Here is a 17,346-nt window from a genome sequence, read left to right on the forward strand (position 1 = left end):
CAGAACTAAAAGAAGTCGCGACGATTTCGCTTTGGTTTTTGACACGTCAACTCGCATACATTGAAAACTTTCAGCGACAAACACCTTGACACGTTCCTGATTACAACATACCAATATATATGTATTGACAAAGGTATAAATCATGCAACTCAACCAATCTACCACTGCCATTACTACTTTATCTACTCTTCCTTTTGGTTGGTGGTTGTTTGGCGGTTTGGGTGATGAGTTTTAGCATGGCTGTCAGTATTACCATTCACTTTAGCAGCACCGTTGGCCTTGGATTTTGAAGCACCGTCCTTCTTGTTGTACGTTCTCCTCTATTTGGTATAGAATGGTTGGTGTCTGTTCGAGGACGAGCTTTGGACCACAACCCGTCACACATAGACGACAGTAAAAGGTCAATGGAATATAGATTTCCGTCCGAACTCACATAAAAGTCCATGAAGAGCACCAAATAGCTGAAGAGAACGAAACTAGCAACTCCGGCGTGTAGATGGGGATCCGCCTTCGCAGAAAAAGCGTCGTTAGTCAACGGTTGAGAATTTGTCGCAAATTTCGAATCCGACACCATACCGAGTAGCAGTCAGAGATGACTGGGAAGCCGTAGTCGGTCACAATCCAAGGGAATAGGTCAGCGGCAAAAACATTGTACACCAAGAACCCTATGAGGGCCAGATCGACGACGAATTGGATTATTTGCATGCTATAAGGGCGGACTTAGTATCAGGTATTCAAGTTCAGACATGTTTGACTGTGTACGTACGTTGTAAGGTATTTCTTCCACCAAATTTTGATTGATAGTGCTGTAACGGCAAAGTACTAAGAAGAAGTTTTAAGTCATCAGCTGATATACCAAATCGTTGACGCGAGGAGGCCCGGCTCGTCCTTACATAGTACATTAGGACGTGGACGAATAAGTTGATTAAGATGTAAAACCAGAGACTAGATTGAGGCTTCACGACAAACATAAAGGCCATTAAGGCGGTCTAGTAGAACACTCGAATGTGAGCTAGTGAATAAGCTTGGATGAAGTCAAATTCTACTCACTGCACTGTGGTGGTATACGTGCAAGAACTCCAGTGGTCGTTTTCTCAAAACGATGAAGGCGGTGTCTATAAACTCCCAAATCTTGAATAGGAAATTGAAGTAGTACAGCAACTCCAAACGAGGAGTGTATGCCTGAGGTGGAGAAACGACGGTTGGTTTCACTTTCAACGTTTTGGACACCGTTGGTTTGCACATGGATGCACAGTTCCAAATCGTTAATATGTACCTCCTTGTTACAAACTGAATAGTTTAAACCCCTTTCATACAGCATTGGAATCAGAGGTTCCATAATCAGCACGAAGAGTATTGCTGATGCAACCGACATGATAAGATTGTGTAAGAAAATCGGAACTTTGAGCACGAATGGCTGGTAGTTCTTCATGATCTGTTTGCCACTAAGCATTAAGGCAACATATCCTACAGTGGTGGCGACTAGATCACCAAAAAAACAAGTCAGCAATTGATGCATGATCAAAAGCTCTAGTTTTTTGGTCTAACTTTGAGCCGCTGCAACACTCACAGACCACGGGGAATGTCCCGAATGGCAGAGACTCGTGGAATCTGAAAGTATCTGCCGATGTATTGAAGGACTTGGCCAAGATAACGTCAAGCGCATCATTCACAGGTGAGAACTTCATTATGCCGATGCGATCAGTCCTCAATCAGTCAAATTAGGCCTCTGATAGCAATATTCAGAGTAGGTGGAGGTTTAATTAAATAGTTCGGAGGTGTTTTGAAACTTCTTTCTTTCAACGTTTTTCCACTCGGCAGGCTGGATTGACTCACTTTGTCATTTTGAAAATTTTGCCTTCTGATGGAACAATAGTCAATGGAAGGACTAGGAAATGGGCATTCTCCATCAGCCTGCCAAAACGACCGATGATGATGCGAAGTGCAGAAGGTATTCACATCTCGGTTGGGATAGTCCTTGTTTTGTAAGAAGTGTTTGCGGCATATTGCTTGGTTCCTTCAAACTTACAAACAACTGAAGAGGATAAAGTTAACTCACACACTAATTTATGCGATTTCACGTGGAAATCAATGTCATGCCGGTTCAAGCTCTGTGTTTTCCCTTCCATCAGTTCAATGTTACAATCGCGACGAGCCTCAACTCTTTACACTTTGAAGGCAACACGGGAGACATCTTTTTGATGGACAATAGTCAATTACAAGTATGTATTCTGTGCAAAAGTTAGGGTAGTGACACTCTATCTATTAGATCTTATTCTTCGTGGTTCTTGTCCATTTCGGGTATATCGCCAACGATTTTGGCAATCTAATTCGAACACAGTATGGGTTAGATCACATTGAAGACATTAGCGAATGAGGGTCAAGTGGGTGGAGACTTACTCTTATCTGCGTAGCCAAGTTTCGAGCAGCATTGGAGTGATAGTAGATGGCCCCATTGAATGATTCGGATACATCTCGACCAATAGACGATCGAAGGAAACCACGGCCGCCGGGATGCTCGTCCATGAAGCCCCCGACGTCGTAGACTATCCTGTCGACCACAAGATAGTCGTGCTTTTCCTTTTCTACGGCAGAGTGGACTAGAGAGGAGATTTCGAGTTAGTAAAGCTTTGAAGGCTCAAAGAGGCTAAAACGGACCAGCACATATTTATACGTACACTGTGTCCATTCCCACTCAGGCAGTTGATCCAGTGGCTTGCCCCAATTGAGCTTTTTTTTCAGTTCAGCAATCTAAAGAAGAAATGAGTTAGGATATTGGTCGAAACGAGCAAGTATGCGAACGTACCTTCTTCTCTTGCATTTGTATTCTGCCCTTGACGATTTCATTTTCTGGGAATTGTTTGAGATTGTAGGTCAATCCAACCCAGTACAAAGCAGTAATCAACCATTTCGTTGGGTCATATTGCCAGAATAATACGGCATTTCGGTAGTCGGATGGGAATTCGTGGTGAAAGTTGCTAATTAAGATGAGTGTTAGTCAGCAGTCAAAACCAATAGACACACCCAAGCAAATCAAATTCAACTTACTGGTATCCTTCACCAAAAGTCAGTATGGCAGTTATGAAGTGATCTCTTGGTGTCCTTCTGTCATCGTATGATGCTTCACCAAGATAATGTGCCAAGCTGTTTACACAGAAGGTACCGTGATGGACTGCAAACAGACGAAACATGGAAGCGAAGTAGAAGCCTCCCCAAAAGTCATTCCATCCATAGTGAGCAACAAGAGTTGGGAAAACCCAGGCCATTATTGGAGCAATTATCAAGTAGTTCTTGTGCTGCCACATGACAAGGTTGTCGCGATTGAGATCTGATATGTCAACACGGCCAATAACTTTGGGGTCTTGTCTCATTATGAGCCATCCGATGTGAGCCCAGAAGATACCTTTGTCGGCACCGTAAGGATCTTTAGAAGTATCGGTATATCTACAACGATGACATTCACGGTTAAGTTAAGATACAGTTTGGTTGAGACTGTGAAGTTGCAATCTGGACTCGCCTGTGATGAGCTCTGTGATCTCTCGACCACCATCGAATGGATCCTTCCTGTTTACGAGAGTGCTGGTCAACATCAATCACCACCAAACATCCAAGTGCATCAAACGTCAATTGTCAACATTTGCACTCATACTCAGCCATCAGATTGAGATCAAGAGCAACACTTACCATGGCACCTGCACCGAATAATGCAAATAAGACTTGAACCGGAAGCCTGGCGTCATACGACTTATGTGACCAAAGACGGTGGTACCTTTTCATAAAACAAGCATAGTAGTAGTTAGTTAAAGGCCCATATCGACATTTTCTATGCCATCGGTTCTGTGAAAGAGACCTTTCAGACCATCAATCAAAAACGGATGCATACCCTGCAGTTATAGAAAGACCAGAGAGGAATATATAGGCGACAGACCAGGCCAGAGTCAGTGACGTTAATTTTGTTGTAAAGCACCCATAGAGTCCCAGTGCTGGAGGCACTGTGAGAATGAAGACATGTAGCCAGTTGACTTGATTAGCTTTTGGAATATGCATTTTGTACATTTAGATCTTGGTATAAATGAGTTTTGGAAAGATGCAAGCGCAGAAAATAAATAGCAGTCGGAGGGCAGATTGAGTCATACAGGCTGTTTTGTATCGCTCGCCAAGTGGCTGAAATTTTGCCCGTTTTTTTAAATTCACAGCCGGCTGGAGTTGGAAAGAAACTAACTATTGGTCACCGTGACAGTTCGGAGATCGATAACGCTTGGCCTCTATGACTTCCGTGACGAATGGATAATGACTGGGTCCAATGTAGACCCAGCCCAGCAGCTCCATTAAACACGAAAAGGCAGTTTCTGCAGTTTGTTTTCGGCCAAGTAGAAATGTTTTGAGATATACACTTCAGTCGACCTTGAGTCCTCAATCGGTGTGGTTGCTAGAATGGTTTGGTATGTAAGCCGATGCCCACGCAGTCATCCACTTCATCTTGGTGGGATGACATTGCCTGTGAAGTAGAACAGCATCGGACGCAATTCCCACTTAAAGGAGTTAGCGGGGACTGCTGTGCCTCTTGAATAATCGGTTTTCGCGGCAGACCCCGTGCCAGCATTGCCACAGACATTTCAGCTGTTACACCTTAGTGTCGAATGGTTTATAAAACACATTTTCGTTCATTAGACCACACTGTTGAATGAACCTGCCTTTCGAATACTGGAATTTCAAAGACATCATGACGTCTATCATTGGAAATCGGAATCGAATGTCCGAACTTGGTATCAAAATTGTTGCTGATTTTCTCAAACTCTGTGAGCGTTCGTCAACTACATTTTACGAGCACAATTACGAAAAGCTCCACGCTATTCATATACACTGCCATCGAAGCAGCCCTCTCGTGAGAGGAAACGTTAGAGAGACTACAGTCCGTGATTCTGAAACTTGGGTCAAGTGCTTTGCCAATCTCGCTGCTATAACGGTGTGAGCCGATTGTTCACCGTGGCAGAGAGGTATCGAGACCATGATATCGCTATGCATTACTGTGTGCACCCCCTACGCTAGTTTTTTTGGTGGGCCTTTGAGGTGTTGGAGGAGTGCACATAGGCTCTGGAATGGCTGACGCCATTAAACTTTGCTATATAGTGGCCTGTACTCTTTCAACGTAACGGATGGCTTATGTTTCACAAGTTGTGGCGAGAAGCAGCAATGCTGTAGTTTGCCTGGTGGTCGGTTCGCCATCTCAAGGAAATTGGGCTTAATTGATAGACATGGCCCTCGCATAGAAATGCACTACGAAATAAATCCCGTCTCATCATTTCAGAGGTCTCATCATTTGAAGGAGTTCTTGCGCTTAATTTACTGGATCTGTCATGATCGACATGGTTGGTTGGAGCGTAGCGTATTCAAGTAACGGTGCCTCTGGTCAGTGAACACGGATATTATATGAGAAGGTTCATTTTACACATATAAAGATATTCAGAACGATTGTCGAGGAGTGTTTGACAACCGGAACGATTTACGCGCAATTTTTAGAGGATAGCTGCAAGGGCTGTTGCGATTCCAATGATCACAGAGCACACGCGACATTAGCCACTAGACACACGTGTGTTCACTTATTGGAAAGGCCTGCGATCGCATTGTATAATCCTCTGTCCCAATTCACTTTTCCCATCCCATTTTCAACGCAGCAGACAATCCAGCTCTCTCAGTTGTTGACGAACGGAACTTTACAGAACAACTGCATATCTAGCGCCCATAAAAATGGCTATTGCTCGCCATGAGCCACTGAATAGAGCCATGCCCGATGCATCTCATTTGCAGAAACCGAATCAAGCAAATTCCTTCACAAAACAGCACCCAGTCGCTAGTCGGCAAGAAGGAACATCCAGGTCTGTGGGAAGAGGTCTCAGTAAGTGATGTGCCTTCTCACTGTGACCCTTTTTGTTTATAACTTGGTCTAGGAAATCTTTTTTTCATTAGACATTTGAGTTTCTCACACTCTACCCTTCTACTAGGCAACCAAGGGAACACCTGTTTTCTGAATGCCGCGATCCAGGCCCTTTTACATTGTCCAGATATGCTCCAGTTCATATTGAAGGCCTCCCACAAATGTAAGTGTCCTTGAACGTTCCCTGGACAGTTGCACATGCCTTTTTTATAACACTGGAACTATTTCGACAGGTGCCAAAGGATGGTGTGGTTTCTGCTCCCTGAAGGCTATTGCTGCTGAACTTTTCAAGCCAACAGCAGGATCAATCAAGCCGGTGCAAATGTATCGCGGTTTGAAACGTGAGTATTTGCGCAACGTGTTGTCAGAAGAGATCCGTAGCCACCACTAGGGATTTACACTCTTCGTGACAACAGATATAATACCAGATATGCAGTGGTATCATCAAGAAGACAGCTTTGATGTTGTAAGAGGCCTGTTAGATAGCATTGCGACAAGGTAGGTCAAAAAAGCATAGAACAACATTTCCGAAATGCCAAATCAGACATACGTATATTCATGTTTTCCGTTTCCCTATAGTGCCAACAATACAGAAAATGTGTTTCATACCCTTACAGCCTGCAAATCAATTTGCAAGGTCTGCTCTTTACAACACGAAAGAATCGACCCTCAGATTTCAATCATGGTGGGCTTGAATGGTCCATCAAATTTGCTGGATCTCCTTAAGAAGGACATGAATGAAGATATGGCTGATTCCATTTGTGAAAAGTGTAAAGCTAAAGGACAGATGCGCCGTCAAACCTATATATACAAGCAACCAGCCATGCTGGTCATCCAACTGAAACGCTTTCATTATGTCGTCAAGAATGGAAAGCATATAAAGATTTCCAAGAAGGTGAACGTTCCTGAAAAATTGTGTATTACGGACTTGTTGCATGAGAAGGTGAGCGTGGTCTCAGTGTTTGCATTCTATGAATCTGCTGGTTCATTACTCATTTGTTGTCGCCACGTAGATTAGAAAGCAGGATGCTGATTACGAGCTTTCATCTGTGATTGTGCATCAAGGCTCGTCAGTCCACTACGGCCACTATTACAGTTATGTAAAGGGGTTGAAGAACAACGCATGGTTTGAGATGGACGACACAAATGTCTCAAAGTCATCATGGCAAGATATATGTAATGACATGCCATATGTGCTGTTCTACACAAAAGTCGTAAGTTGTCGCCGTCACGTTGATTTGTCGTTGGCCCATTGATCTGATTCATTTCTCGGGTAGAAAAAGTCCAAGGCTGAAGCAGCGTATAGATCACCGTCATTAAGCCCCGAGCATCAAGTACAAGCGACCGCCAACCAACCTATAGTTCCGAAACCAAAAGTAATCGAAATAGTGCCCAGTTTGATACCCACTGACAAGACAACTCCGTCTCCCAAAAAGGCACTCCTCTGTTTGTCTAACGAGGGTAAACCAACGGCAATAGTCACCAAAGAGTTGCCATCCTCTCAGAATACAGCCGCATCATCACCAATAAAACTGGCATCAATCGTGGTGGATCCCGTAACACCACCGCCGTCAGATGAATCCGATAACGACGATACTGCCGTCGCTTCTACTGGTACCTTGAAATTACTGTCGTCTTCTAGATTATTTAGCATGACACAACCAATACCAACACCACCAGCTTCACCATCGATATTAGATATGAATTACAGTATAACTATTAGGAATAGTACTAATGATTATAAAAAGCTCTTTACGGCGATGCAAGTCGATGGGGGAAGTCAGTGTATACCTTCTTTATCGACTAGGGTTGAAAGTCATTGTGGAGGAGAGCCTGCTTCTTCTATGGATGTAGATAGGGAATCCGTGCCTATGCTAGTAGCACCCCTCTCACCAAGAATACTATTAGAAACCACCGAAACTCCATTAAGTACCAGCAGTACTTCCATACCATCTAATGCAGCTCTATCCCAACCATCAGATAATATCACCGTAATGCTTGCCAGCCCCATACTGAATAACTCGAATGTATTTAATTTCGGATCGCATCACACTGCAACGAGCACTTCATTTTGGAAGGTGACTCCAACTCTTCTTAAGTCTGGCTCAAAGCGTCGTGGTGCTGCATCACGAGGACGCCGTGCTTGGAAGGTATCTGATACCGTTTCATGCACTGGTCGTTCTGACCCGATTGGGTGGATTACAACGTCGTCTCAGGAGGAACGTTCGGTGAAGAAGATGAGGACGGCTTGAGTTGAGTGAATATGAATAGGAAACTTTTGAGTAGGGGTCGTTTGGAATCATCATTTTCTTAAGTGGGATTATCTTGCGCTGATACCGGTTTCTTCTTGTATAAATGATAAATGGGGCTTAACTTCATGTCTAAAAAATATGTAACATTAACAAAGATCAATAACATAACGAATAGAAAACGGTTTGACGTATTTGAAATCTTGAACGCCTTTGGGTATGAGAGGCTTTTATGTTGGTGTTTCTACATGCGTATGGTACAGATTGACATCTAATTCTAATGAGGATCAAATTCAATTCTCTTCTACTGCCACGACCTCATCGACTATTGCTGATGACGGGTCTCCATTGGTCGTGGCACCTGACGCCCCCGCTGTGCTAGTGTTTTTGGCAGACAATCGTTTGATATAGGCAAATGGCCCTGCTCCAAATTCGCCAGGTATCAACACCGCCAAGATGAAACAAATACAAAACAGAATGCTCAATTCAGTAGCTCCACTCCAGCCATACTCGTCGTATACAAGTGGGCCAGAAAACGATCCGAGGAATGCACCTTAGGAGATAAGTGTGAAGATATATAAATATATATGTTGGTATAGACTTCAACCACTTCTTCTCATTACCTGTTGTACTCAGTACTCCAGAAACAGAAGACAATCTTGACCTAGCGCCAGGCGCGACCAGGAACGAGAGCTTCTGATTGCCTACACTGGATAATTGCAGTGCGAAATCCATTAATAGCATAGCCAGGCACACGAATGCAGGATGTATCCTTGAGAAGAAGAGCAACACAACGTTGGACGTTAACATGAGAAGACCACCTATAGAGAAACGTGTGAGATCCAAATTGGCTAGGCTGCAAACGTGTGGACTTTACCAATCATTCTAGCAGGAAAAGTTCCCAGCGCATCGACGGCGATTCCAGCAAAAGGAGCACTAAACGAGCCCACGAATCCAACGAGAGAGAAAAGCCCAATTTCTGATAGGGCGAAGTGTGAGTTCGATTCAACACGCCTGTAACCGAAACTTCGATACACCGCTACACTTACCAAATGGATTGTAACCGTAAAAGCTTGCCAAGAAGAATGGACTTGTTGACCAGTAGATCGCAAATGCAGCATTTCCAAATGCAGCTAGAAGGCCTATAGACCAGACCATAGGAAACTCTATTGGGACTGTAACAAGCGATCGTAATGTCTGGAAATACGTCTTATCCGAGGAGCTCGACACGGTTTTAGGATGTATACCGGGCACAAAGAAGAAGCCCAAGACGAGATATAGAGAGAGCAGGGCAACTGCCAAAACGAATGAGGCTCTCCATGTTCCAAAGTAACTTGCAACTGCACCTGACACCACTCGTCCTGCCAGCATCCCAGAAATCTGTCCTGACATGACTAGGCCCATTGATTTGCCCATGGTAGCAAGATCTGAACAGTCTTGGACAATCACGAATATCAGGAAATTTAGATAGGAGACTGTAGAGCTGATGAAACTAAAGGTGTTGAAAGAGAAATAGTCAGCGTCTCGCTATGCGGTGCTGAGGCTCCCCAAACTCACAAACTGATCTGAAACAAGAGCAAGTCCCTTGTGAAGATTCTAATGAGTGTTGCTCCCAGGTTGATCAGACAAGCCCAAAGCAGTAGAGATCTTCGAGTAAGCAAATCTCCTGTTGGCTGAATAAAGATTTGAGATATCACACCGCCAGCACCGCCTAAACCAAGCATGAAAGATACATCCTTCTGCGTCATATTCATATCTACGTTTAATAAGGATTAGATTGCCGTCGTTCTCTGAAGGTAGTTCCTAGATTCTAACCTTTTGCCAGTTCTGACAAGATTGGCGACAAGACATTGAGCGATGCGAATCCTATGGCCATCATAAACGACATCAAGAGATCAAACCTATAGGAATGGACGTGACATTGCGGGTAAAACAGTAACAGGGACACCAAAGCCTTACCACCATGGTCTAGATGCCTTATCGAACTGTGCTGATGAAGGTATAGGCATGAAAACATTGATTTTGGTGAATGTCTGTAGGAATGGAATCGGCTTGAGCTCTGCAACAGCCGACGCATCTGAATCCAACTCTGGCTGTGCAGGACTGATAGCTTCATAATCGAAATGCTGATCCGATTGTAGCAGTGGTCTAGTCTCTTCCTCGTTCGCTGAACTCATGGTTGCCTATCGTCCAATCGACTTCTAGTAGAACAAAATAGGAGGTTTCAAAACTCTGCACAACAATAGAAGTAGCTTACAAGACGTGAAATTCGATCTTGTAGGTTGACCAGACGGCGATCGCGATGTAGATTTACCACGCAAAGTGAAGGTGGAACATTGCAATTTCGAGCTAGATTCTGTAGATGCAACGGGTTTACGTGTCTTAATTTACAATATTATCAATATCTGCGAGTGTACGTCACATTTGCTCATTGGACAGTCCCTCTTTTCGCTCGTTGTTGTTCGTTTAAGTGCTGCTTGCTTGTTGTCCTCGGTACAAATCAGTAACTTTTAGGATTGTTTGTTCGCATCCACACATCCAACTCATTTCTAGCAAATAAGATGGTAAGTGAATAAGTGAATGTCTTCATCTAGCGTCAGAATCATCGAACATTCGTTATTATCTTACGAGAAACCGATGAGACCAGCTCGAACCGAGTATTGTCAAAGGGTTGGCCAAGGAAGATGTTAGCACTGCAATCGAAGAGAGGGAGGACAGTCGAACATTATGGAAATGCATCTCAAATCGCTTTGTGATCAGAATTCCCCTTTGCTACTACCAGACTTTCGTATTTGGCGAAAAGATTCAACATCAAACATTGTTGCTAACACAAATGACTTATAATAGGCAAAGGACGCTGAGAAGAGTGGCCGAAAGCCAAAAAAGTCGACCTTAGCAGAGGCACGTTCCTTTATATACCGTGTTTAGGCATATAGACCTAGATGAATAACGGTTTTGTGTATAAAACTAGGTTGTCTCACGAGAGTTCACCATTCACCTTCACAAGGCTGTATTTGGAAGGTGAGATTTGATAGATACAAATGAAAGTACACAGGTGGTCGACGTATCAGTGGACGAGATGGACCAGCAGCTGGAGATTGAGACAGATATGATGGAGTGCAGTAATCTGGAAAGATCCCAACACCAAACCTATGAATGTTGGATGCTCAGAAAGAAGCTTCACGATCTACCCAACTCAGCTCTTGCCGTCGAGCCCACTGAATGCAAGAAAGCACGATTTGCTCATCAAACTCTTGACAAACTAGGACATTCAAAAAACGTGCACCAACAGCTGTAAAAGCCATCCGTGCATTCGCTGAAAAGCACATGAAGACCAAGGACGTGCGTCTTGCACCAACTTTGAACAAGGAAATCTGGAAACGAGGAGTCAAACACGTACCACACCGAATGAGACTCCGTCTCTCAAGGAAGCGTAATGATGCTGAAGATGCCAAGGAAAAATTATACACATATGTTGAAGCTGTTCCAGTGGCTAAGTTCAAAGGTAGGTTGTTGGATTTTGTTGGTGTCATGGTGCGGTATCTGATTCTCCTTTCTTGTCTTTTCGCAGGTTTACAGACCGTAACCATCGACGAGTAGATTTCTTGTATCCATAAATATACGATCCTTTCACGCACCATTATCTCTATTTTTTGTTCTTGTTCTGCGCGTCACATCGTAGAAAACGAAACACCATCATAATTCTGAATATGTCTGGAGTGAACATTGATTCCCTTTTCAAGCTCCCAGCTAGACCTAATAAGAGGAAAAAACTGGATGATCCCGACGAGTTTCTAGAACGTTTAAGGCAAAATCAGGAGGATGAGGAGGTTTCGGCAGCGAAAATTGCCAAACACAAAGATGAAGAAGAAGACGAAGATGAAGATATGGATGGCCGATTTCATGGTGACGGATTGTCTGAAGAACAGCGCAAAATATTGGAATTGGTCGATCTAGCTGAAGAGGTAACCAACATCAAAAACAATGTTTGGAAATTGGACTCGCGATTCATTCCTGCGTCTGCTGATGAGCATTATTCTTTAATCATTATGAAATATGGATATGTCTAGGCTCCAGCTGCAATTGACTTGCCAACGATGCGTAAAATGGTGTTGAAGCTTGAGAAAAACATCACGAAGAACAACCAGATGCGGTCAAGATACCCTGATGACCCATTAAAGTATGAGAGCTTCTTTCTAATCAAACGCTCACATAAATGAACGAATATAATTTTTTTCTCGACAATAGGTTTGTGGAATCAGAGGCGGATCTAGATGAGGAAATCAAAAACATGACTGCCCTATCGTCTGTACCCGAGCTCTACCCAGAACTGATACAATTGAAGGCAGTGGACTCGCTTGTATCGCTGATACAGCACGAGAACACAGATATATCCATAGCATCTATCGAATTGCTGAATGAGCTCACAGATGAAGATGTAGTCGCCCAATCCTCTGAAGAGGGTGAATTGGGAATGAGTGCCTTTGTAAAAGAGCTTGTAGAAAAAGAAGTGTTGGTTGTTTTGACGCAAAACATGGCGAGATTGAATGAGGAGCAAGCTGAAGATCGGCAAGCTGTTTTCAATACCATCAGTAAGCTTTGTCAGTTCTCTCCGCATCACACCCAACTGACGCCTTCCGTTATTATAGGTACCGTGGAAAACATGATATCAATAGACCCCAAGATTGCCGAAACTGTAGTATCCACCACCAACTTCATGACGTACCTTCTCCAACGCATACGCCCGAAAGCATTCGACTCAAACAAACAGTATGCCAGTGAAATGTTGTCCATCTTGGTACAAAGCTCTAGACCTCCACGACTCAAGTTAGGAGAATTGGAAGGTGTTGATATCATGCTGCAAGTGCTATCACAGTATAAACGAAGAGACCCGCGGGATGCTGATGAGTATGAGTATATGGAGAATGTATTTGATGCTCTGTGTTCCGCTCTTGCGGAACCGGAAATCAAGAAAAAGTTTATTGATGCTGAAGGGCTCGAGTTGATGCTGCTTATGCTCAAGTAAGTCTTGCGCAAGCCAAACAAATAATTCGATGGAACAGACTTTCTCATCCATTCGTATACGCGTAGGGAGAAAAATGCGTCGAGAATGAGAGCATTGAAAGTACTCAATCATGCCATGTTGGGAAAAGATGGTAAAGACACGTGCGACAAGTTTATACAGGTGTCTGGACTCAAGACTATCTTTGCAGTCTTTATGAAGAAGGGTATCAAGCAACTTAAAAAGACATACAAACAGTATTCAGAGACTGAAGAGGATGGTATGAAGTTTTGAGGTCCTTTTCTTTCGTCAACGCGAATTCTAACCCCTTCCAACTCGTAGAACATGTGGTTTCCATCATCACGTCGCTGCTAAAAAATGCTCTGACTATCGATATCCGCCAACGGCTCCTGAACAAGTTTGTCGAAGAAGACTTTGAAAAGATTGACCGTCTGATATCCATGTACGAACAGTATACAGCCAAAGTAAGAATAGCTGATCAAGAGATTGAACGACAAGAGGAACGTCGTCAGAATCGTGATCCAGATGATGACGATGCTATGGATGAAGAGGAACGCAAGCTGGACTATTATCTCAGAAGACTAGATGCTGGATTGTACACGTTACAGTTTGTAGCGTATACCATCGCCTCGATAGTAGATGCTAGTGATGAGATTCGAGAGGTTGTCGTCAAGGCATTGGAAAAGAGAGGCAGTTCTCTTCAAGAGGTGAGTGGCGTTGGTGTCATGAGGTATTTTGGCCGCTTACTCACATTTCGACAAACACACTTTAGGTTGCTCTGATATTAGATGAGTACGCGTCTAATTTTGGAGATGGGAATACCGATGCAGCTCAACAACAGGAGGAATCTGTGGAACTGAAGCGACTGGTACAAATGCTCAACCCTTCATTAGCCGAATAGTTGTAATATAGTATATTACGAAAGAATAATACATGCACGAACATAAAAAGAATGTCTGAAGAGTTTCCAATGCGATCTGCGTAGAAATTACGTTGAGGTTGCAAATCACTTTCTATCCAATGGTACTTCCTTCACCCTTGCTAGCCAAAATCAAAAAGAGAAGAGAGGAGATGTCTTCAGTCACATCTGTGGCAAGAGGTAAGCACAGCCGCCGTCGAATTGGCCTCTTCTTCAGCATCGCATTGCCTGTAAACCAGGATGTTTCCCAAAATTTACGGGAAGAAAAGCGATTCTTCATTTTCTGTTGGATAACTTTTTGGTCAGGAAAAGAACGATCAAGCTGATCTATATCTTCTCTAGTGTATGCCAATGTCAATCAGGAGCAGCCTCGAGACTACTGGGACTACGACACTCTCAACATCTTGTGGGGGTAAGAAATTGTACCGTTCCCATCTAGCTCCATGCCACGACGATTTTAATGAATGTACTTTTAATTAGCGGCCAAGAGAACTATGAGATTGTACGAAAAGTCGGCCGAGGCAAATACTCTGAAGTCTTTGAAGGAATCAATGTCGTCAACAATGAGAAATGTGTCATCAAGGTCCTCAAACCAGTGAAGAAGAAGAAGATAAAACGAGAAATCAAAATCTTGCAAAACTTGTCGGGCGGTCCAAATATTGTGCAGCTTTTGGATATTGTGCGAGATCCACAAGTGAGCTTGTATAAAAAGAGTTTTTTTTTTGTTGCTTCGTGGAATGGGCTGATAACCGCTTGGTTCTATCTAGTCGAAAACTCCCGCATTGATATTCGAATACGTCAACAATACCGATTTCAAAGTCTTGTATCCAAAACTCACGGATTATGATGTTCGATACTATATACATGAGTTGCTCAAAGTAGGAACAGCATCAAGTTAAACACAAGCATTGGAACAGGACTGACAAACGGGTATTTATAGGCTCTGGACTTTTGCCATTCTCGAGGAATCATGCATAGAGACGTCAAGCCACACGTAAGTTGTAGAGTGCCTGGCAGTGGTGTTTTATCTTCTCATCTTTTTTTGCCATCCTAGAATGTGATGATTGATCATGAGAAGCGAAAGGTTTGTCCCGCTGAAGCACCTAGCAATAATTTTGGCAGTGGACTTACGTTTTCGCTTACTTACACAGCTGAGATTGATTGATTGGGGCTTGGCTGAGTTCTACCATCCTGGCACTGAATACAATGTGCGAGTGGCGTCACGATACTTCAAGGGCCCAGAACTGCTAGTAGATTTTCAAGAATATGACTACTCGCTTGATATGTGGAGTTTGGGGTGTATGTTTGCCAGCATGGTAAGGCCTGTGTGTTGGTCGCGAAAGTTTTTTTTTGTTCGTGTACTTAAAGGCATCGAATCTTATCGCTCTGCAGATCTTCCGAAAAGAACCCTTCTTCCATGGTCATGACAATTACGATCAGCTCGTCAAGATTGCCAAAGTATTGGGAACTGATGAGTTGTTTGCATATCTCGACAAGTATGGTATTGAACTTGATTCTCACTTTGATGAAATCCTTGGAAGGTGAGGTTCTCGACTAATTATAGCTGGCCAACACCTGTCGATGGCTTCGCACTTACTCCTTTGTTCGCACTTTGAGGTATCCACGAAAGGCCTGGACGAAATTCATCACTACAGAAAACGAAAGATATGTATCTCCGGAAGCCATGGATTTCCTCGACAAACTATTACGATATGATCATCAAGAAAGGCTAACACCACGTGAAGCCATGACACACCCATATTTCGATCCAGTCAGGCAAAAAGAACCTGCTACATGATATTAGCAAAACGCAATTATATGGCCTCGCTTGGTTTGATTGTATATTGATTATCCTGGAGGTTTTTATCCAGTATTTAGCCAGCAAACGCATGGCGGTGGTTTGTTGTGGGCGTTCCCAGTTGTGGTAACTTGTATAAAATTGCTTTTCAATAGTAGATCTGATCTTGCTCAAGTCGTTTGGGTTGGTTCGTATGTCATGTCCGGAAGTTGCTGAGTTGTCTTCTGAAATTTCAGGGTTGGTTGATGGTGCATCTGCTTCAGATTCTAAGGAAGAATCAGGAGACAAATTGACGAGGAATGAAGTCCTGGCCAATAGTCTGTTATTCTTGACTGCCGGAATTAGTACATCGGCACGACGTAAACATTATGGGAATTGTCCGCTCGGTTTTTTTGCTGTTCCTGTGCTAAAGCTCTGGTTGATTTTGGGCATGGCATTACTTCTCATCAGTCTCATTAGAAACCCAGTCCCTTACAAGAAGCTACAAAAAAAGAGATTGATAGTGCACCAGTGGACCCATCAACTAGCAATATATCACCTGAAGTCTGCAAACAGCTTGCATGGTGAGTTTGTTATGGATCTAGTGCTGTAATATGTTAATATGATGCTAATCTTTCGTCCCTCTAGCATGTGTCAACGAAAGTCCGAGACTGTATCGATTTACATGGATAGTGAGGTTCTTGAATCTTTATGTCCACATAGCTGAATTCTTCTTGCCCAAAGGGACTGGTGTCATCACTCCTTTGTTTGTATTGATGAGGGACCCAGCTACATGGTAAAATCCAGACTCATTCATCCCAGATCGTTTCATGGATGGATCAAGGAATGATAGTGCTGATGTAAGTCACTTCATCATTCAGTGTTCTCCATTGAAGCTTTTGTTTTACTTTTTCTTGCCTCCTCCATTAGTCTTGCCATTCAGTGGGGGAGAGTACAATTGCATAGGTCACAACTCTGCTCTATCCGTGGTCAAGATCTGTACGGCCAACTTGCTCAGAAAATTTTATGTTGAGGGCGTGGATCCAAATCATTCTATGGAGCTTGTTGTGGATGGATTTACTACATTGAGGCCGTTGCCGTACCTTATGAGAGTACGCAAAAATCGACGAGCGGAGGAGTAGCGTACATAAGATTGATTTGTTGGGTGTAACGTTATGTATATTTGTTGTCACTTTAAGATTGTATCTATATTCTCTATATTCGTCGCTTCATAAAGGTGACAGGTGAACAGTTACTTTTCTCGTCGTGAATACGACGCTTGATTTGAAAGTCTTAGGAAACCGTAATAAAGGTGTTTGCCTTTGCATTGTGCTACACATATTTTGTGGCCCACTTTGTTTGGCATAACCCTACAGGATAGGATAAACCTCAAACACCGTAAATGAATATCAGGTCCGTCGACAGGTCTAGCTGCTTTGCATC

At 43.3% G+C, this 17,346-nt stretch overlaps 4 protein-coding genes across 4 annotated transcripts; 2 read left to right on the top strand and 2 right to left on the bottom strand.

Moving 5' to 3' along the window:
- Positions 1-182: 182 nt before the first annotated feature.
- On the bottom strand, positions 183-1,688 carry SMI546 (very-long-chain 3-oxoacyl-CoA synthase; the record flags this gene model as incomplete). The annotated part of the gene is made up of 8 exons (XM_031166475.1): positions 183-320; positions 434-508; positions 577-706; positions 767-822; positions 894-989; positions 1,051-1,182; positions 1,277-1,482; positions 1,571-1,688. The coding sequence occupies 8 exons, from the start codon at positions 1,686-1,688 to the stop codon at positions 183-185; spliced, it is 951 nt and encodes a 316-aa protein (XP_031027428.1).
- A 584-nt stretch (positions 1,689-2,272) lies between these two features.
- SmJEL517_g00547 (uncharacterized protein) lies at positions 2,273-3,266 on the bottom strand (the record flags this gene model as incomplete). Its single annotated transcript, XM_031166476.1, has 5 exons — positions 2,273-2,326; positions 2,401-2,600; positions 2,679-2,751; positions 2,807-2,978; positions 3,049-3,266. 5 exons carry the CDS (start codon positions 3,264-3,266, stop codon positions 2,273-2,275), a joined length of 717 nt encoding a protein of 238 aa, XP_031027429.1.
- Positions 3,267-11,263: 7,997 nt separating this feature from the next.
- On the top strand, positions 11,264-14,108 carry SmJEL517_g00548 (uncharacterized protein; the record flags this gene model as incomplete). The annotated part of the gene is made up of 10 exons (XM_031166477.1): positions 11,264-11,301; positions 11,451-11,689; positions 11,756-11,780; positions 11,867-12,149; positions 12,255-12,364; positions 12,433-12,776; positions 12,834-13,206; positions 13,276-13,466; positions 13,529-13,914; positions 13,980-14,108. 10 exons carry the CDS (start codon positions 11,264-11,266, stop codon positions 14,106-14,108), a joined length of 2,118 nt encoding a protein of 705 aa, XP_031027426.1.
- A 170-nt stretch (positions 14,109-14,278) lies between these two features.
- SmJEL517_g00549 (uncharacterized protein) lies at positions 14,279-15,924 on the top strand (the record flags this gene model as incomplete). Its single annotated transcript, XM_031166478.1, has 9 exons — positions 14,279-14,306; positions 14,469-14,538; positions 14,607-14,820; positions 14,894-15,004; positions 15,067-15,120; positions 15,181-15,210; positions 15,278-15,442; positions 15,519-15,667; positions 15,744-15,924. The coding sequence occupies 9 exons, from the start codon at positions 14,279-14,281 to the stop codon at positions 15,922-15,924; spliced, it is 1,002 nt and encodes a 333-aa protein (XP_031027427.1).
- Between the last annotated feature and the right edge of the window lie 1,422 nt (positions 15,925-17,346).

Source organism: Synchytrium microbalum, assembly GCF_006535985.1.
Source record: "Synchytrium microbalum strain JEL517 chromosome Unknown SmJEL517_scf0002, whole genome shotgun sequence".
Classification (NCBI taxonomy): domain Eukaryota; kingdom Fungi; phylum Chytridiomycota; class Chytridiomycetes; order Synchytriales; family Synchytriaceae; genus Synchytrium; species Synchytrium microbalum.